Below are 21819 nucleotides of genomic sequence, written 5' to 3' on the forward strand. Positions count from 1 at the left end.
CTCTTCTCATTTCTCAGCTTGTTTCATTGTTGATTCCTAGTCCCTCCCATCTGGGTTACTAGCTGAGGCTAAAAAACCCCAAACGCTTGATCAAAACGAGAAACCGCCAGTCAAGTTGGACTCACGATCCCCACAGGCTTTTACTTTGAAGGATTTTGCGTGTATCTTATCAGAAAACAGGCATAAAATGCAACGGGCGCTCTTTATTTTCACTATAGTTGACTTGTCCATGTTATTTTAAGAAACTTTGATCAGTTATTTTGTTTCTTCTTATTATTTTTTTTAGAAGTAGGAGGAGCTTTTCACACTGATCACATCAGTGCCTCTGAGCATAGCCGCTGCCTCTTTGAGGAACACGCTTTCTTATGATGATGTCTGGCATTTTGACCCCTCAGTTAAATTTAACTTTAAATACATAATGTTAAGTACACCTATTGATATGATGATCAAATAACAGCGGTCTAACATGTCGCTACTGAGCTAATGAGTAGATTTTAATCTAAATATAAGAATGTATTAAGACTCACATTGAATCTTTATTTCATTATTCAAATTCATGTCTTCTTTTTTGTTTACCAATGTGTTAAAAACATAAAAAATTGAGTATTATATAAATAAAAAAAGCTCAAGTCACCGTGCAGCTCACACCTGGATAGGAGGGCAGTATTTTCTGGTTACCACAGCTTGACCAGATACGTAGTGTCATATCTTTATTTTATTTTTGTAACTTTTGAGTTCTTTGACTTGCTGTACTGAAGAGGAAAGGAGAGAGGAGTTGAGGCAACAGGCATTTAAATAAAATAAAAATAAATTGCTTGTCTTTTTTTCCATTTCGGTTTATTCTCCATTGTTTCTTCTTCTCCTGCTATCTATACAGCGCTATAACTTGACTCCATCTGTCTCACTCTCCTCTTCTTCCCACAAACAGGTAAAGACAGAGGAGACGTCTCAGGGTGAGGCGGGTGTACAGTGCGGCGCAGGAGGCACAGGAGCGGGAGGCTCAGCAGGAGACTCAACAGAGGCCAAAGGGACCCCCAAACGCCTCCATGTTTCAAACATCCCCTTCCGCTTCCGGGACCCAGACCTCAGGCAGATGTTTGGGGTAAGAACTGTTGGAGCCTCATTTTTAAGGTGGGGATCAATAAATCAGTCTAGACAGCCTGCGTCCTCCATATAAGGGGCTGCCTCAGAGCGAATGACAAAAGAGTGAAACGCTCATAAAGAAAGGAGACTGATGGGTGTTCTCTTATCTGTGTCATCATGTTTGTATGAGTGTCAAAGTAGGAGGAAAGAAATGGAGCAGAGTTCAACGCAAAGAAATGCAAATGTTGTCTTTTGTGTAACAGTGACCCCTAGTGTAAAGTAGCTTTAATTCAAATAGCTTTACATGGCCCTTAATGACTTTTATTAATTAAGCACAGAATCGTGAGATCCCTTATTGATATAAGATTGTTGGCTAATATTTCTTTCCTCAAATTTCTTCGCAGCAATTTGGGAAGATCCTGGATGTTGAGATTATTTTCAATGAGAGGGGTTCAAAGGTAAGTGTGCATCAAGCATCTGATACTCAATGCTGTGACTGCTGAAAGATTTCCTGTGTAACTGTGACTATTTGTCATGTGGTATTAGCAGTCCGCGTGAGAAATCGCTGTTCCAGAACTAAAGTCATCTGTTTAACAGTGTCAGAATGAGTCCCGCAGATTGTCCTCTACCGGTCGGCAATCCCTTCTGACATGCCCCTCACTCACCATCAACCTCTCTAACCTCTGCTGCGTACCACAGGGTTTTGGCTTTGTGACATTTGAGAACAGCGCAGACGCAGAGAAAGCCAGGGAAAAGCTCCACGGCACACTGGTGGAAGGTCGTAAGATTGAGGTAATTTTGCTCTCTCCCTTTCTCTTCCTTCTTTTCTTGTCTCCTCTCTCTACTCCCACCATAATTCTGCTTGATCACTGACGTGCTAGCTAGCTCCCATCCTCCCTTTAGTGATATGCTCTGATGCAGCCCAGTGGTATCCCACACCGGTCCTCTGCAATATGTTTCTTGTTTTTAAAACCCAAAAGACTTGATTTATTATTTTGATGTTTTGTTTTTGTGGTGGGAATGATTAGGGGTGCAAGAACACTACACTAAGGCATGCTGGGTACTTTTCCTCTGAAGTGTTTCCCCCCCTGCCCTCTGTATATTAACCTGTTGTCTTTTTACCTGCCCCCCTCAACCGATGCACAACTTGCAGCCACGCTAACGTTACAACTTCTCGTGCAACAATTGGAATGAGATTTGTGCATTTTGCACCGGAGGGCACAAGTGGAACGCAGTGAAAGGACGATGCATGGCAGATTGCTGTCAGATGCTCTTATTTTTCTCCCCCAGCATAGAGAAATCCTTCTGTATTCCCCTCTCCCGGTGCTGTAGCTAAGTGGTTGTGACAGCTTTTGGCTCCTGATGCAACAGCAGCATGCTGGGAATCACAGCAACACTGACGCATGCTCACTTTATGGAAGTCTGGGTTCTTTCTGATGAAATGTACACTTGATTTTATTTATTTTCTGGTTTTTGTGGTTTGAGGTTGTGTGTTTTTTGTGTGACATATTCTTTCCCATGTTTTACCTGAAGCATGTTCTTAGTTTTTGAATTGAGTTTTTCTTTTTTTTCCTTCCCTCTTTATTTTAATTGGGGTTTCAATCAGCCAGTTATCCATATTGGATCACTTGACTTGTGCCATCGTAAGCCAGGATTTGTGCATGGGCTTACTGTGGTGATTTCCTTGTGACGAGTATGTATGTGTGTGTCTGTCTGTGTGTGGGTGTGTGCAAGGCAGTTCCTGCATGATGGATGAGGCTGGAACCTTTTTAGTTATGTACTCTCAGTTCTGCTGCAGTGTGGTGGAGAATGAGAAACATCCACCTGCATCCACTGGTACAACATTATATTCCCCTCCGCCACCTCCACCTTCAGTCAGTCAGCAAGCTGAATGGATACTGATGGAGCCAGTTTACCATGCATCAGTTTTTCCTTTTGTATATCAACAACCTGTGCCATTCCTGGCATCGCTTTAACCTGATTCTGTGACTCTTCCCAGATTTTTGCATGATGTAAGTCACTTGTCAAACAGCAAGACATCTTTGTTTTCAGTCGTCACTCTGCATGTGTTTTGTTGAACTCCAGTAGCAGCGATGGCCTCGTAGTGAGTCACGTATCAGCCGCATGGTGGGTCAGCAGCAGGAGTCTGTAGAGCAGCCTCTCTCTTTCTGTCTGTTTATGGTGCATGGGCTTGAAGACAAAAGGCTGGCGCAGGACAAACAGTGGATTTGTGTTTATACATTCTTCCAGCCAAGGAAAAACGGCCGGACATTTCTATTTCAGGCAATGCTCTCTGGCAGTTCTCCTTTCTCGCAGATGTCGCTGCAGTAACTCACGCTTCAACCGGTCGTATGATTTCAGAGTTTGTTGAAGTTTGTTTTCAGAGACAAATATGGTAAAAGAGCAACAGTGAAATCTCACATTTCTTTTATAATTCAGAAACTCTGAAATATAGGCCTGTGCGACTGTTTAGACATAAATATTTCACCATTACGTGTGTGACTAGAGTTTACTGCTATCCAGTGGCCTGGGTTTAGCTGATGTAGATTTAGTTGTGCATGATTTATATTTTAATCTGGTAATTTGGAGCCTCGCTGAGGCAGTACTGCTGACAGCTGGATGTTTATTCTTGCATGTTTATTATGTATGGCTATTTTGTTGAATTAGTTGTGGTGACGGGCTGTTAATTTACTTGTTCGGTTGGCATGAACTGAGTTACACCTGAGTGCTTATAGCTTGTTTCACTTACTGGGGGAAAAAGGCTTGATAGCTGAACTCCTAGACTGATTTTGACTCAATGATTGATAAAGGAATGCTGTACTGTACTCGAGTGCTGGCTTGTTTTTATTCTTGGTGCATGCAAGTGGAATTGGGTAGTCTTATTTTATTTCCTTTTTGTTTTCCTACTAGCTCCCCATAGTGTGCATGTATGTGGATTAAATGAAAGAGAGTAGAAACAGAGTTGTTGTACTTAAAGTTACACTGTACTTCTCTTTGTCTGGAATAAAACTCTGCGCTTTGAAGAAGTCAGTTTCCTGTATGCTTCCAATGTATCCATGTAAGTGGCCCAACTACAGTTCTCTTTGTCTATACCTGCTTCTTCCCATCTCATCACCATTTACTCTATATATAGACCATTGAGTGCTATAGGCCTATATATAGTTGTGACAATGTGGATCTTGTACACACTTTCAAACATGCGCATCTTCATCTATCCATGGCTGTCTTTCTGATTGTGTGTATGCCCTGACATAAAGCAGCCCACACTCCAAGCATCTGTCTGACTGTACCATTTTGGCTGTCATTAACGTGTTGTTTTATCTACATTTTAGTCACATGTTGTACGTGCTATCACAGATTTATTCTACTTGTAGTTAGTGGCTGTAAGCGGAGTTGATTCGGGTCCAATCATAGTCTCAGTTCCAGTTACAGAAAAATTAAAGGGAGCCTTTTTCTTATTTTCTGTCTCTAAAGGTGGATGCTTATGTTAAACATAGCTAAAATTTCAGATAATAAGGTTTAGTGTCATCCCTGCGCATACAAGTCCTCTCAATGCTTACTGTTCAGATATTTGTTTGTTTTTTAATTGTCTTTGATCTGTATGTTGTCAGCCAGGAGCTTATATCCTTATATGGTCATCTCAAGCACACCACTGCTGTTTGGGAGGGGCAGCCAATCAGATGAAAGTCAGCTTACAGGGATAGGATGAATAAAGATAGGGCTGGAATAAAATAAATATGGTAGAGCTTGGAATGAACATAATGGGTCCACTTTATTTTTAGGCTGGTGTACACATCTGGTGTGCGCCTCGCACATTTTGAAACAATGCAGCTGTCGTAACTGTGCTTCTGGCTGATGATTGGATTCTGCTCTGTGTGAACAACAGCTGCTGGTCACACAGAGCAATTTTCATTTGTTCAGGGAGCTAAGTTTTAATGTTTCCTTCTTTGTTTATTTATACGGGACCGTCTGAAGGTGAAGATGTATGATGCTAGGCTATTAACTTTTTGATTAATCCTAATAATCATGATCGAAGCACACTTTGATCGCACACTCAAAATTAAGTTGTTGCAAGTATCATATTTTACAGGTCTTCACACATCCATAGAAGAAATGGTATTGAGACAGAGACCATGTTGGACCCTGCAAACTCCCATTCACTAACCCTCGCTCTAGAATTGTGCGTTTGCGATCGATCTGTGTTGCTGGAGTGTTATGGGAAGTGAAGGCTCCTCCGCGGCGCAGAGTTTTAGTCAGATATAACACAAGAGCACAGAATGGCTGACACGTGTGTGTGTGTCTCTCTGTGCCACGAACGGTGCAGCTTTGCATGCAAAGTAGGGACTCGAGTCGGGGGTGCAAGCGAGCCCGAGGAGTGTCGTCATCGCTGCATGGATGTGTGCGGGTGAAAAGGGAGGAGAAGCAGTTGTGTCTGTGTTTCTGCATGTCTGACAACGCATATTCTCACCAAACGGTGCTGCTGCCACACGCTCCTCTAACAGACACAGTTGGGCCTTCAATCAGTCGTTTCCCCGTGAGAATTTCATTTGAATGAACTCGAATGCGAGTCACAGGATCAGCCACGGTCTGATTCGAAGGCTCACCTGTCATAGATGACCACGGCCCCCCACCCTGCACGTGCACACGCACGCACACACACACACACACACACACACACACACACACACACACACACACACACACACAGTATTTGATCTGTTATTTGAGCTTTCTGTTACTGCATGAGTCACCGCGGCCAAGATTAATGAATGAAATGTGAGCGTGTCCGTGTGTGTTTACGAAGAAAGCGGTTGAAAGAAACGGGGAAAGAGAGTTTGCACTTTGCCCTTTTCAACCCTTGATCTGTCGCTGTGTGTCTGCTCTGTTCTTTCTCTTCAATATCCCTTCATTCTCTTTTCGCCAGTCACGTTTGTCTTTCTGTCATTTCGTATTGATTAGTTTGGAATAGACGAAAAGATGTTTGGTCGGTTTTCTTTGTTTTTTTTTCCTTATTTTATTTTATTTTATCATCCATCTAGTTTTTCTTGTTTGACTGGCCTTCAGTGTGCTCTTTTGTGGTGACTGGATAAAAGTGGAAATTATAGTCACTCAGTGTCCAAACACACATTTCTTCCTTCTGTGGCGTAACTTTGCTACACAAGAATCAGTCCATTTCTATCCAAAAATGTCCCTGCTTGCCCTTTTGACTGGAAATAGACCCAGGCAGCAATAAACTGACTTTTGCTATTCTGCTCTAACGATGGAGGGTGGTGTTATTTGGTGTCTTCTTTTCTTTTCCTTGGAGGTGTTCCATTTGCTCCTTAGTTATTTTGTGGCTAAGGTCCCCCTCCCCAGTTACCTCCATTCTTCTGGACCATGTTCTCTAGAGCGCCGAACACCTTGCTGCCACGTGTTTGTTGTTACAATGGTGAGAGCATCGAGAGCTAGCATCCTCTCTCCTTTCCCTTCCTCTTTCTCTCGTACTCTGCTCTGAGCTCTAACTATGCTGCTATCAGGTTTGGGGCAAAAACAGGTGGTGGTTGGTGGGGAGGGCGGGGAGGGGCATTTAGGTTTCTTTTGTTCCTGGGATTATTTGTTCCTTTATTTATTATATTTTTTCTGTTTCCCTGACGACTTCTGTGTGTTGTTGTCAGTCTCCACGGTAACCACTCGCTGTTTCTACGGTAACGGTAAGTTGTGTACAAACATCTATCACTAAAATTGATCCCCTTTCCCACCCACCCTTCAAATGGGTATTTATCTATTGTTACATTAACACTATTAATCTTTACATTTCTCTATACCGATGCTTTTAATGCGATAGGCCCATGCAGTGTGAGGCCTTATTGGTATTGTGTCATTTTTCAGTGCACACTGCAATATCACAAACACACACACTCACACAAACAGACTGACACAGCATCTTCCAACAGACCTGATCTTTTTTAGCAGTAATATTTCCTCCACATGGCCGCCCCCCACCCCCTCGCTCCCTCCTCCACCACGTCATTAACACCTCACTGGGAATGACCGAATGTAATCACCCTCCTCTTTTATTGCAATGACACGGCTATCTACAATCCCATCTTATTAATTCTCCATTGGACTCAATGCATATAGCATCCATTTCTTGATTAATAAAAAAGAAATCAGCAGAAATGAAACAAAGCTTTGCTCCCTGTGCTGCCTACGATCGCTTTGACTGAATGCAGAACTTGCAGGGCAATTTAAGGCTACCCTGGTTTTCAAGTTTTTGTTTCTTTTTCTTTAATTTCTTTTTTTAAATTTCACCGGTCTTTCTGCTTTTCGGGGAGAGCACATTTATCAGATATTTGCAAATTGGACGCAGTGTTTTGAAAAATGATTTGCCGCTCACACAGGCCGAGGCCTAATGCTGAACATGTGGCGAGGCAGGATCTTGGCATATCATACTGCAGACAGTCGCTATGCCAGGAGAGCCCTTTCTGTGTTTACTGCCAAGGCAAAGATTTCACAAATGTACATACCGAGGCTAGCACACTGGCTTTGCCTTGACGTTAAAAAAACAATTGGAACAATAAACATATATATATATTGGGATGTTTTCTTCAATTGATGTACAAGTAAAACCATTAGGAACCATCCAGACACAGTTGCACCAGTTTTTCATACAAGTTTGGCTGGAAAGTTTCTTATTTCCAGTCCAGCAGTTGAATAAAATGGGTTGCACCATTAAAACTTGTTACTATCCAATTAAGATCTGTTAGCCTTTTTCAACAGGAACTTCACAGATGTTTGTGATATACCTTTGAAAGTTTGCAGTATGTTGTTTTTCTTGTGAACACTTCACACACGAGGTAGCTGGAAGGGGTTTTTGCAGTTAAACTATATATCAGATGATGCCACAGCAGCAACTGGAACAGACTGAAAAACTGAGGACATTCCACACCATTCTGTATAAACCCTAGAGATGCTTGGGTTTTAAAATCCCAGTAGATCAGCAGTTTTTGTGAATTCCTCAGCCTGCCTGGCACTAACAAGCATGTCACATTTGAAGACACTTATATCACATTTCTACCTCATTGTGATGCTCAGTTTGAACCAGCAGGTAACCGTGACTATGCCTAAATACATTAAGTGCTGGTTAGATTTTCCATTAAGGCCAAATAGGGCCATAAGTGAATTATTTCTTAATAATTAAGTAAGCTTAATTTCCTCATATTAAATTCTGACCGGAGGCATCGCCCCCTGCTGGCCACTGGAAAGATGCACTTGGTTTCACTCTTTTGGTTGGTTCTGTTACTCAACAGCAATGCCTGGGAGTGTTTAGCTGTGAATGTAGTGTTTTATTCTATTTAGATTTTAAATGAAACCTAAATAAGAAGTAGTTTATTTGGTGCAACTCATTTTAAAGTGACTGCCTTCAATAAACTAACAACAACAAGTTTGAGTGAATGAAAAGCTGATGCAGCCCCCAGCTTGTTATCACTTACTGAATCAGCGAGTTTTGTGTAACCATATGCATCTCTAAACCGATATGGGGTTTACCTTGCTGTTTTTTGGGTCTCTATTATGCTGCCTTTTCTTTTACTTTTCTTTTTTGTTCCTTTGGTTTGGTTTTCTTGTAGTGGACTGTCTGTGTGTTAGTAGTTGTAGTAGTAGTCATAGTGTACTGGTCTTTCAGTTTGTGACACACAGTTTTAATGCCTGGCATAGTGTCTCGTGTTTATTTTATTTCTCTCCTTTTTTGGGAATGAGGATTGCTCTCTCTCTCTCCTCCTCTCTCTCACTCTCTCTCCTTCTCTCTCTCTCTCTCTCTCTCTCTCTCTCTCTCTCTCTCTCTCTCTCTCTCTCTCTCTCTCTCTCCTCCCTCCATCCTTTGGTGCTCTGTTTCTCAACCCACCACATACAGTGAGATTTTTCAGGAGAATGGTCACCAAAACTGATTGCTTTTTTTGAATGATGCACCTTGGTATATATATATGTTTTATTTTAAAGAGTAATTGTTTTTAGTTTGTTTTTTTTCTGTGTGTGTGTTGCTCATGTAAAAATTTCTCCCTTGTTCTCGTTTTTCTTCACTCCATCTTTTCGTTCTCCTGTTTATTTCGTACATGGACTGGCTCTGTCTCTTTACTCCTCACTTTTGCATCCCGTACTCTTAACCTCCATCCTTGTCTCGTACGTGTTTGGTGTGGGAGTGCTGCGATTGTTTTGATTGGTCTCTATGCTGCATCCGACGCTTGCTGATTGGCTGAAATTTTCCTTTTTTAAAAATTTTTTTTTATTTATTTTTTTTTAAATTTTGTTCATTCTTTTCTTTTTTTAGTTTGTTACTCACTCTTGGTCATGTGATGCGCCCGTATTTGGCTGCGTGTAATTTCTGTGTTATATGATTATTAATTTTGTCGAACAAATGTTTTTTACCCCACTCTTTCTCCCCCTCTCTTTTGAATTTTATTTTTAAAACTATTTTCTTTTTAGGTACGTAAACCCCACAAGTTTGGTTTCATATGGAAATGTGACTTTGTTTTTGTCTGGTTTTACTGTCCGGGTCCGACTGGGAGGGCAAAAGTGGGCTGAGAAAGGATGAATGTTTGATTAATCATTAACACTTAAGATTTGCCTTCCGTATTGGTCTCTGCTGATTTGCATGTGTTTCTGCCGATCGTTTACCCAGTTTCATTAATTGCGCATGACACAAACCACACAAACACACACACAAAATAGCTATATATTTAGATTTCTCATGCAATGTCATGCACATAATGGAAAAACGAAGATTTGTCTGCCCTATTGGATGTGATACAACCAGTATTTGTATTCCCCGACTGATTTGGCTGTGCTTCCTTTATGTTTCAGATGCAAACACCCTGTGATTGCTTTGGTTGCTAAGAGATTGATGCATTTCTCGGCGGGTTTTCATGGTTGTCTGCAAATGCTGGCTAACCACCAGCTACGTGGTAGTTAAACTTGAAAAAGTGCTAATCGGAAATGGCAAAGTTTTTGCCTTCATGCAGCAACAAACACGTTTCAAAAGGTGTTCAAAACTTTTTGAACTGGGAAATGCTCATTTGTCTCCTGTGAGTTTGGCTGTGAGACGGTTGTGGATCTAACTCTAGGCCTTATTGGCCTGATCCTACACTGCCAACGTGATTGTCACATGTCCAAAATGGCAGACAAGTTAACGTCACATGGTTAGAGGTCACATTTCTTGCAAAACCTCAGTAAACAAATAGATTATTAGAGTAGCTTAAATGTTCCGTTGCTACAGGGTAAAGGCCTTTGCACACAGCATATCCATCCAAATATATTGTGCTAGATATCTTTTAGACTCGTCTATTCATAATTGAAACGTTCACACCGACCGCGTGATTTCACTGGATGAATTTGAAGCATTTTTCTAACAGTGACAAATCAGATCACTGTATTTGGCAAAAAGTGCACTGTAGGTCAAAAAGCACACTGATACTGAATATACATATAGTAAAAAGTTTTGTGTCGCTTTTTTTTGCAGTGCGCTCGCTATATAATGGCCTTAAGTGTAGTGTTACCTTCAGGCTTAAAGCCTCTGGGAAATTTTCCCTCTTGTAACACAAACGTTTGCATAAATTTGATTCATTGACTAAACTGAGATTTCAGAATGTTTCCACTCAGACACCAGCACACAGTTGTGTGAGAGAGGTAGCCGGGCCTGGCTAATTGAATCATTTGCCACTGACCTTGTCATTTGCAATGAGGGAAAAATGAGGTAAACCTCATTTCCATTTGAATGAAGCTCTGCAGATAAAGAACATGACTCACCGAGAGGGGCGATGCGAAAGGCAGCCTTAATGGTCTTATAAATTGGAGTGAAGCGTGCATGCGCACACAAGCACTCTCATTCCTCAAGCTCTCTCGCTCTCTCTCTTTCTCACACACACAAGCAGAGGCTCTTCGCTGGGCAAAAGGTCATTAATCTTTAGCTTGCCACACAGTCAAATGTGCAACTTCAACAGCACACTTGGACAGTATGGGTTATTACAGGGAGCTACAATCTCCTTCTCTTAAAGCCCATCAAAGGAAGATGAGGATAGATCAAGGGACCGGAGTAGAAGCCTTTGAAGCTCAGAGAGGAGATTATCAGCCGTCTTGGATTGAAAGGCCGGAGCATTAGTCTGAAATGTCAGCGAGCATGCACAGAACATGCACGCCCCTTTAAAAAAAAAAGAAGAAGAAGAAAAAGCCACAGTACTTGCCAAAAAATAAGTACAGCTCAGTTTCCTTTGCTGTATCCCCACCCCTGTTTATGCGCACATCAACAATACAACCAGTGTCACCAGTGGCACTCCTTGTATCTGTTCATAGCGAATCACTAAATCTCTACTGGGCAACCTGCTTTTTATTGCATGATGACTAAAAAGTCCCCTAACAATCTCCATCCAGTTATACACACAGACATACACGTGCTACATAAACAAGAGTCAGCAGCCTCGTCGCTGATGAAATGCAGCAGCACTCACTTTTATTTTCCAGCCTGTGATGTTGTGTTTCATTATTCTGCAGAGGCAGATTTCTCTATAATGTGCACAATATTTAACATGTGGTGCCAGCAGAAGAAAATATTGTTTGACCTTCAAGGGTGCATTTTGATGATAATTATTATAATAAAGAAATGTGGCAGACTAGGAAAGGCTGATTGGGGGAAGAAGATAAGCTACAATGTTGGCACAACTAAATTGCTTAACCATAATCCCAAATGACACCGCTATTTCCTTTTTAATAACAAAGTCAGCCACACGATGAGCAGAGACTATTATAATAACTCAACACAGCAGCAGGCTTTTTCAATCTACTGTACAAAACACCACGCATATCAGCCCTGGCCTTGAGATTTACATTTCAGACTATGTGCTACTTTTCCTCTGCTGAGCTGTTGTGTCTGTGCCTCTGACTGTTGGCTCCTCCATCCCCCAGGTGAATAACGCCACCGCCAGAGTGATGACTAACAAGAAGATGGTCAGCCCTTATCCTAATGGAGAAGCTCTCAGCACACTACCCTATGGTAACACACACTGTGATGTGCACAAACAATGAACCCAAGCCTGTCTAAAAATACAAACATCATAGGTACATGCGGAGAATAGTTTATAGCTTCGCAGTCCATTAAGTTCATTTCCAGCTCTGCGTTCTTATTCTTCTTATTCTTATTCTGGTTTTTAGTCCATTTGAATCGGACTCTGGCACAGTTTTCTTACTTGTTGCGGGGTCGTTTGAGCAGATGCGAACAAATTGGCACTCGGGTATAGACCAAAACAACTGCACCGAGACGCATCAGAGGTGGTGGTCTGTATGGTTTGTTTACAGTGTGAAAGCGAGCTGAACCAGCAACCTGCAAGTTTGAGTGATAGCGAGGTATGCTTTGCATTCTGGGATGCAGCAGCTACCATCAATGCACAGAGTGTACAAACGGTCATTGCGAGCTAGCAACAAGCTGTAAAATGAATCCATATTCCCCACGTTTACTTTTGTTTCTCCTGCCTCAGACACACCTGATAATCTGACTGAACGTGGTTTGTAGTGATGCATTTTTTTGTAAAAGAAACCAAACTAAAGGGAAAAGCTACAAACTCATTAACTGATTCAGATCAAACTAAACAAACTGCAGGTGTGAAAACACTCGGAGCTCTGCGTCATTCACAGTTCACAAAAGAAACTTAAATAATCAAAATGTATTTTATAATCGGTCCTGGTGCAGTCGGTCAGTTCATCCAAAAAAACGAATAACACAAGAATTGTATTCTTTATGTTTTGATTGGTTGCCGTTGCAAACAGGAGGTTTGAATAGCAGCTTCTTCTCGTAGATTTACCAGCAACTGATCTTTATAGCAAGCAACTGATGACAGCAGTAAAAGGGAATATCAGAACATATCCACAGTACACCATATGTAATATACTGGATAAACCATTTTTGCTGTAAAAACAGATGGGGTACTGTTATCATACCGTAAGTGCTTCTACAAGGTCGCTGAGGGGTAGCACTATGCATGCGACAGGCATTAACACTTTAAAGACGGCCCCTGTTTATCTATATTAGCAGGGTGGAAGTTGAGTCCTGTGGTGGGAGCTATGTATGGACCAGAGATCTACGCAGGTAAGGCCCATCTCTGTCTCTTCAAGCCACACTAAAAATGGTCTGTCTGGCTGTAGAGTGACAGCCCCACTTTACATTTTAGTCACACTGTGATTGTTAATCTGTATTAATGCACTGCTCACCCAGCATTCTTCCTCACTGACAGTTTTATTGATACAGTCCTCTGTGTTATAGTTGGAATGTTCCTCTGCCTTTCTTTCAATTTATTCCGAGTGTCACTTTGTTTTATATACTGTCATCCCATTTCCTACCTGGGTTGTCATCTTTCCTCCTTTAATCCTCTCCTGTCCTCTTTATCTGCTTCCTCGCCTACAGTTCCAGGGTTTCCCTACCCTACAGCAGCAGCAGCAGCCACAACAGCGGCAGCGGCATTTCGCGGTGCCCACCTCCGGGGCCGAGGCCGGCCCGTCTACAGTGCTGTGCGGGCCGCTGTGCCGCAGCCTGCCATCCCTGCCTATCCTGGGTGAGGATAACCTGCCTCTTTATAAACAAGAGCTGTTGCTGTTGAAGCTCATTCTGGATATAGAAAAAAAAATCAGGATCTGTTTTGTTTAGTGCTTCGGTAAATCCGCCGAGCATCACCTCATGAGTCATTTTCCAAATTCTGTTTGACCAGGTCTCTGCTTAACACAGCTGTGCTCATTCACTCCTCATGCTCAAACATTATTCACACTTCACTCTCTTCAGCAGTCCAACTGGCACATTGTCAGTCCGTTTACAAGCTATTCAGTGGAGTGTGACACACTGATGGGATTGCACCATTGAAGCCTCATTTGAATAAACACATAGATCCTACTGTCAGCAGATTTGCATAAACACACACGGACCACATGCAGACATTATACAGCAGCAGTCACCTTGCGCACAGATTTGCTTTAGATTATTCACGTTTACCATGATTTGTTTTTGCGTTTTTTGTTCCCTCAGTGTGTGTGCACTGTGCATGTTGTTGCTGTGCTGCGATGATTGGCTAATGGGGGTTGCGACTGCGATCGTATTCAGTTCAAAGCCAAATTGACCGGTGGCTTGTCTGTACATGACATTTAAATAAAGCGAAACGAGATGAAATTGTGCGTGGGGTGGGTGAGGGATGCAGGAAATACCTTCTCCATACGTGCTCCACTGAAAACTACACCTCCCAGACATCGTTCCTCATAAAACGATCTATTCAAAATGGCCTTTATTGGCCAGATTTTCTACTCGCTGGGGAGCAATAGCCATTTATGGTCTCATTTCAGTTCAATAACCTTTATGTATTAGCCCCACGAGTGTATTGTTTAATGTTTTTGAGATGCAGTTGTGGAGCTTAAATGGAACTTGTATTTCCTCTGCATGCTGCATGGGTGTGAAATAACTACTTTTCTCTCTCTCTCTCTCTCTCTCTCTCTCTCCCTCTTCCTTCCTTTTTCTCCCTCTCTCTACCTGATCCCTCTTTTTCTCTATTTTGCTGTGTTGTGACCTCCATCCACCCTGGGTTTCTGGGACCGTGCACCACTCTGTTCGCACTGCACCCTCCACTTCCTGCTCTTCTTCCGCTCTGTCCCCCTCTCTCTCTCTCTCCCCCTCCCATGTTCTCCTCCTCCTCTCAGCGTGGTGTATCAGGATGGGTTTTACGGAGCCGCAGACTTATATGTAAGTAAATTCACCTCCAACCGACACACCATCTCTGTCCCTCCCCTCACGGCTTTCTCCTGCTCTTTTTTTTTTCTTCTTGGGGTGATTCTGCATGTGTGTCCGGTCATGCGCTGCACAGAGCTGCCTCCATAATGGTGAATGGTGAGAACTCTTTAGAAGCACGACATGCCACATACCTGCACAAGGTCCTTTGTCTTTTGTGCATGAGCGTTGTTTTTCGTCGACAAACGTGCTGGTTATCACACAACTGAGCACCAGCTGTGTTCATTTAAAAATGAAATAAAACTGAATAAATGACATCGTGTGATGGGATCCACAACACCACTACAAAGGCTGCTCTGTAGGCGGATGCGGCAGCGTGCGTCAGTGAATGAGTGTGTGCGTGCGTGTGTGCATCCAGGTTGACAACGGTTGTTTCTGTTCTCTCTATAGACTAGTGTTTCAGGACTCAGTCCTTAGTCCCAGATTGCCTCAGGTAGGGTCAACTCAACACCAAACCCTGAGTGTGCATTGTTTTACTGTACTACCTCCTCTGATCTTATGAATCATCTTCTGATCTGATCTGGAACATGTTGTCTTTTAGTTGTTTTAAAAATTACCGCTGCTTTGAATTTTGCTTTATTCTTTTACTAACTCACTGATTTTTCTTTTTTGTTCTTGCTTTTCCAGTTGTGGGAAAGAGCTTTGTTTTTGTTTTGTTTTTTAACTAAAAGTACTAAATTGTATGGAGTGCTTTTCTTCCTGCTCAAAAGAGAACCTGGTCTCTTTTGTCTGGTTGGCTAGTTTTGGTGGAAAATGACACCTGCTCTTATTTTGTTCTCGTGTTGGAAAAGATGGCAGTATGCATACAGTTGTAAAAGTTCTGGTCAAATGTTTGCATTCACTTGTCAGACACACTTATATCACTGCAGTTTGGGCTCCTTAATTATTTCTACAGCTGCTCTTTATTTGAGACGGCAGGAAATCGACTTTTTATGTCACTTGAAAAACAAGTGAGGGTTTTTTTTAATGTTCTTTTTTAGATCCCTCAGTAGATACAAGGACAACTCAGACTGGTCAAAAATAAGCTACAAAAGCTGACTGTATTTTTAGTAAGTATCAGTGGCCTACAGTCATGTAGAAAAGAGAAGTTTTCACTCGGTGCAGTCCTGTGAAGAAAACCGCCAACTTTAGCAATAACTGGATCATTTTCTGTTTGCCCTTAGCTGTTTACTGAGATCAGGCTCTCACATCGTCGTGGAGGAATTTTGGCCTGTTTTTCTTCACAACGTTGCTTTTATTCGTCTAGATTTGCAGGCGTTTTGCTCATACTTCTTTTTTTCAGCCATTCTGCTGATTTGCTCCTTTTCCTGTGATGAGTGACTCTGTGACTCCACGGTGCAAAGAAACCCAATTCACAAAACGTGGTGCTGTGGATTATGGCCAAAAATCTATATGGAGACAAAGTTGCCTCAAAAGGTTTACAAACGTGCACAAATGAGTGATTTGTGTTTAACTGTTGAGGACTCACAAGCACGTTTCAATCCACACACAAATACAAAGCAATCTAACTGGGATGTAACACTATTTCACAAATGCATAGACCCAAACTTTGAATATCATCACATGATTGGCATGAGGGCCTGTGCAGACTCATCCATGGATAATTTACATCGCAACACACCAACTACATGTGCACCCAGAAGCATAACAGGTATAACTTCTCGGCCAGCGGCTTATAATCCAGGCTTTAATGGAAGCATAACACTGAACATTTCACAGCACTGCATAGAGTCCAGTAAACAACGCTGCTTTTGACATGACTGTACAGTACAGGTTAACCTCATGAGACTGACTCGTGCTATTTTGAAACCAGAGGCAAGGGCTGAGGCGTGCACTGAGCATGCTCATATGGTAGCAATGTCCCTTTTTATTTATTGTTTATTTTAATCTACTGAGGCCTCTAATTTACTCAGTGAAAATCATGCTGAATCTAGTGATTCAGATCATAACTCAGCAGGAAGTGGTTTGCTGAGATTTCCCCCTCCACATCACCACCAAGCAGACATCTGGTTGTCCTGTGCTTCTGTTTTTTGACCTGGCATCACTCGTTTTTTTAAGAAAGTTTGACCTAAAATGCAAATAAAAGAGTGCAATGATTTGTAAATGATTTAAAAGGAAACCGAGAGATGTAGTTTGAAAAGTTTGTAGTTTTGAATTTTAGGCAAGAAACTTTTCTGTTTTGTTTTGGAGCAGGTACAACAAGTGATTGGAAAAATTGTGTAACGCTAGAAAACCAACTAAAGGAATATCTCACAGCTAACGAGGTAGATTAGTGGCTTAGTAAGTACAGCATCTGTCGAGTAATTACTCAGTATATGGTGCAAAATGTAGTTTAAAGCATACTCGGAGCTCGACGTGGCCCACTAAGCCACTAATTATGGTTCATAGTACACCCCTCTGGTGCTAAACTGACCTCCCTGCAGTCCAGACACAAAACAGTTTTTTTTTTTTACAGGACAAGGTGATGCAGCATGGTGCAACATTCCCCAGTTTCAGTATTTCATGTTTTGTATCGAAAATAAGCCGTAAATGATTTACAAATCATTGTATTTTGCACCTTTTCCATAAGGCGGTGAATGCAGATACTCTAGTGCTACTTTGTTTCAGAAATGTTGTTTTAATATATGCTTTCACATAATCAGGTTTATTTAAACTTGGCTGCAGAAATAATTGCCCCAGTACTGCTTTAATATACCATAGATGTCTTTTGCAAGTATATCTAAACCTTTGACTGTACTGCGTTTTCCAAAAACTAAAACACAAACTATATTTCCAATTGGATGCTACCATATTATTATTATTATTATTATTATTAGATTATCATAAACTCGAAGTTCCTTGTGTTGTAAACTTTTTGTTTCTAAATCTGAGGCTGTGATTTTACAGCAGTGTCCCGTGAACGTTAGTCAGTGCCCTGAAAGCCTTCTGCCCAGAGGGGGCTCAAGCTGAAATGGAGAACATGGTCTCTTCCTGAATTAACTGCACACCCCCAGGATGATTATTGAAGCATGTGCTGATCAGCTGCTGCATGCCGGCGTGCTGTTTTACTGCTCCTTCTTTCCCTCCACTTACCCAGAAAGCCTTGCTCTCTCCCACTAATAAACATTTTGTACCCCACCTGCCTCCCTCTGGTCCGTGTCTCGTAGCCATCGCTGAGAATGCTGGGATGTTTCTGTTGTGATTGGATATTCTCCATTCTGATCAGGTCCAAATGCAGTGGGATTGTTTTGTTTCTTTTTATTTGTTTTTCTTTTTTTAAGGAGGTCTGGATTGTAATTTTGGGTCATGCATGCAGTCTCAGTGCAAGGAGATGATTTTAGTGTCAGTCTAGGCTTGTGTGGGTGTGTCAGTGTGTGTGACCTTTTTGTTTCCTTCTTTTTTCAGTCTTTCTCTCTGTTGTCTTTGTTCTAAATCCATGCAAAAGAAACACTTCTAATAACAAATATTGTTTTTGTCATAAGCAAATACTCTCCATCACCACTGGAAATGCAACACTAGCATCCGTTAGTGTCCTTAGAGCTGTAGGAGTCCTCTTGATGTATCTGTTCATTACTTTAATCTTCCCAAGACACTGAGGTTTCTATACGGCCTCAGATGTGTGCGCATTTTATCTTCCACTACTTGTTTTTTTTACCTCCCCCTCTCCCGTAGCGGTAATAATACAATCTAACTCGACTTCGACAGTCCAATTTCCTCTCCCTGTCTCACTGATAAAACATTTCCTCCATCACGCCCCACCACCTCCTCCTTTTCCCCCTATGCATATGCAATATACTGACACAAACTGTATGTTTATCGTAGACGATAAGAAAGTAATTGTGCTCTGAATACACAGAAGAAAGTATTTGTAACTTCTGAACCAAATGTCAGTTTGTTGCATCTCTCCCGCCCCTCCTCCTTGACACACCGTAGCTCAGGTATCTTCCTCCTCAGAGGCGTGCGAGTTAGCTCTGCTGTATGTGTCTCTCTCAGGGAGGCTACCCGGCTGCTGCTGCAGCCGCCGCCGCCGCTTATCGCTACGCCCAGCCTGCGGCTGTAACCGGGGCAACCGCTGCAGCTGCTGCCTACAGTGACAGGTGAGGTCAAGGCAGGACACAAATATACACGTAGACACGCTAAACTGTACGGCAGAGCTCCCGAGGTGAAGCGTTAATATTCTGAAAGGCTCTGATCCTTCATTGTGTTTTAGGGGCTTTTTTATTTATTTTTTATTTTTTGAGTAAGAGAGAAAACTTTTAATCGAGTTTGGGGATTTAAGGTTCACTTATGTTGGATAACAGTTTGATAAGATAACAGTAAGAGTTGTATGTAATCTTGTATCTGAGGGTTTTTGTCATTGGGACGCAGTGGGGGGAGCATTTGCACTTTCAAGCCAATGTTTGCACAATGTGTGGCTCCTTATGTGCGCAGGAGAGCCAGAAAAGATGAAAGAGGGGAAAGAATAAAATGTTGACATGAAGAATTATCATTTGACTGTACCAGGACTTTCCCCTCATCCGCTTTTCATTCATTTAATTTTATTAGAGTTAATCGAATTCTGCAGGCTGGTTAATGTCAGGCAGCGCACAGGTATTGCATGGCAGGACGCTGATTTGCATTAGCTGACGTGCTGTTGGCCTATGCGAAGCTTTTAACTGGATAGAAATAAAATATATTTTAAAGTGTGTGATGGATTAATGCTGCTGTTGCCTGGTTTGTAGCACAATGAGGAAATAACTTCGATATATGACTGAAAATGGGCTCTTCTACAGATGCTCATCAACCAGTTTTATTTTTGTGCGTAAAAAAAGTAATCGTCCACTTCTGTTTGTGCTGAAGCAACTGCAAAAGATGCATTTATTCTTTCTGTGGATTTTAAACCTGCGTTTAAGTTTCAAAATTAGGCCGCCTGCTAGGGTTCAAAGGGAGATTAGAAAGGAAGCTCTCCAAAACAGGACAACAGCAAAGTTCATAGTTGCCAGACTTATTTTGACCTTGTTAAGTAATCTCTTGTGTTTTTGTTCCCAGTTATGGCCGGGTGTACACTACAGACCCATACCACGCTTTAGCTCCGGCGGCTGCTGCTTACGGCGTGGGAGCCATGGTGAGTAAACGGACACAAGCTCTACAACATAAGTAGAACAGTAGGGAGGGAATAATGGAATAACTGGGTGTGCGACACATTATGTTCAGTTTAGTTCAGTTTTGTTTATGTAGCACCAGCTCATAACAATCTATTGATGAGGCGACTGTTGGAACAAAGAACTCCCTGTTTAAAGGAAGTGGGGGGAGCGTGAAGTCAGTCAGCCAGCAGTCTGAGCCTATAGCAGTATGACCCTGATGGTTCAGGGTCACCTGATCCACCATGGCTGAAAGTTTGAAGACTAATCTTAACAAGAGTCTACCAACTCCAAAATAGGAGCTGGTTCAGCAGCAGAAGGGCCTGAAAGCTGAAGCTTTGCCTCAAATTCTACTTTTAGAAACTCTAGAAACACCAAGTTAGCCTGCAGCATGAAGGTCATGTGGTGTACTGGGAAAATGTGATAGTATATGGCGTTATTTTCGTGCCACTATTCTGAGCGCACGTAAAAAAAAGTTTGCAGGTGCAAGTGTTGCATTTTGAGGAGAAATTTATTTTGAGCGAAGAAAAGCTGAATTTGAGTGAACAAAATTCATTGCTGCGTGCAAAAAATGTATTTCAGTGTTTGCTATTATCCACACACACACACACACACACACACACACACACACACACACACACACACACACACACACACAATAGCAGCTCCTCTCGCTCAGTTTTTGTATTTGCGCTTGCTCGCAATGTGTTGCTCACGCTCTCAACATTTCTGCCTGTGCACGTTCAACTCTTTCTGAACACTGTTATATTTGTGCCACAAAAACCAGCCAATCACAGACTTGGATGCAAAAATATCTGATTGGCTGTTCTGGTCTCCAATCAGCTCGGAATGACAAAATGCAATATCCCAGAATGCATTTCATCCAAAGCTCAAACGAGGCAGTGGCAGAGGAACACAAAGTGGCGGAGTTTGAAATATTACTCTTTCTGGGTCACAAAATAAACTTTAAAGATATTTTCATGTGAGAATGTTGCTGTGTAAACTTCTAATATCTGCTCGATTTATCAAGACATCACATATTTGCAAAAGTGCTCTAAACGTTTTCAGAGATGCCTGAGTTTTGGACGAAATACAATAAATTTCTCCTCAAAATGCAACACTTGCACCTGTAAACTTTTTTTTTACGTGCGCTCAGAATAGTGGCACAAAAATAACGCCATAATAGTATGATGTCTTTAAAATAAGATGGGTCCTGACTGTTAAAGACTTTGTGTGTCAGGAGAAGGACAAATATTATGTGCCTTTTCTTGTCACTGCAGTGTTTTGGATCAACTGAAGGGTTTTGGATAAGATAACGAAGTTATCACGATGCAGTGATTCTGAGATATTTGACAAACATCTGTGTAAGTGAACAAGAAAAACTCTTGGGGAAAAAAAATGAGGAGTTAGATATTTAATCTGTACATTGTGGCGTCAATGTGGACTCTTTTTTTTTTTTAATAAAAATTTTGCAATTCAATTTATTAGCTATTTCACTTTGTGAGTTTGATAAAAGCCTCCATGAGGAAGCTAGAATCAGGGACTCTGAAGTGTGATTGGTTGGGAGAATCATCAGCTGTATTTTTTAAATAAAATATTTTGATATTTGAAACCAGCTATAAAATGTGTTGCCCCCCCATCAAGACCATAAATGGGTTTTATTTTTAAAGAGAGCATCAAAATGTGTAAGTGTTGACAGTGAAATATTGTAGTTTTGATGATAGCATTGTGTGGGTTTTTTTGACCGTGTTAATCATGAATTGAAAATCCTACGTCGTGACCTCACTCGACTTTTTTCTCGTCCATCTTTTTGCAAGATGTCGCGCCGCATTTATGTCACTGAATTTTTCT

General features: G+C 41.7%; 1 protein-coding gene across 7 annotated transcripts in view; it reads left to right on the plus strand.

Moving 5' to 3' along the window:
• LOC147332084 (RNA binding protein fox-1 homolog 2-like) overlaps positions 1-21819 on the plus strand; it is a 52052-nt gene that overhangs the window by 29196 nt on the left and 1037 nt on the right. For 4 of the 7 annotated variants that reach the window (XM_086288484.1, XM_086288481.1, XM_086288485.1 and 1 more), the window contains 9 exons: positions 929-1102; positions 1488-1541; positions 1783-1875; positions 12016-12103; positions 13136-13192; positions 13508-13655; positions 14782-14824; positions 18842-18945; positions 19877-19952. In XM_086288484.1, coding sequence (XP_086144610.1) covers positions 929-1102; positions 1488-1541; positions 1783-1875; positions 12016-12103; positions 13136-13192; positions 13508-13655; positions 14782-14824; positions 18842-18945; positions 19877-19952 — 837 coding nt within the window. Of the gene's footprint in view, positions 1-928; positions 1103-1487; positions 1542-1782; positions 1876-12015; positions 12104-13135; positions 13193-13507; positions 13656-14781; positions 14825-15259; positions 15303-18841; positions 18946-19876; positions 19953-21248; positions 21333-21819 lie in introns of those variants that run through there. The other 3 variants (XR_015128763.1, XM_086288483.1, XM_086288482.1) reach the window with 3 other exon arrangements.

Source organism: Aulonocara sp. 'chitande type north' Nkhata Bay, linkage group LG4 (assembly GCF_057382095.1).
Source record: "Aulonocara sp. 'chitande type north' Nkhata Bay isolate Kocher_YH1m ecotype deep benthic linkage group LG4, A_spYH_male_GT1.1, whole genome shotgun sequence".
In the NCBI taxonomy this organism is placed as follows: Eukaryota; Metazoa; Chordata; class Actinopteri; order Cichliformes; family Cichlidae; genus Aulonocara; species Aulonocara sp. 'chitande type north' Nkhata Bay.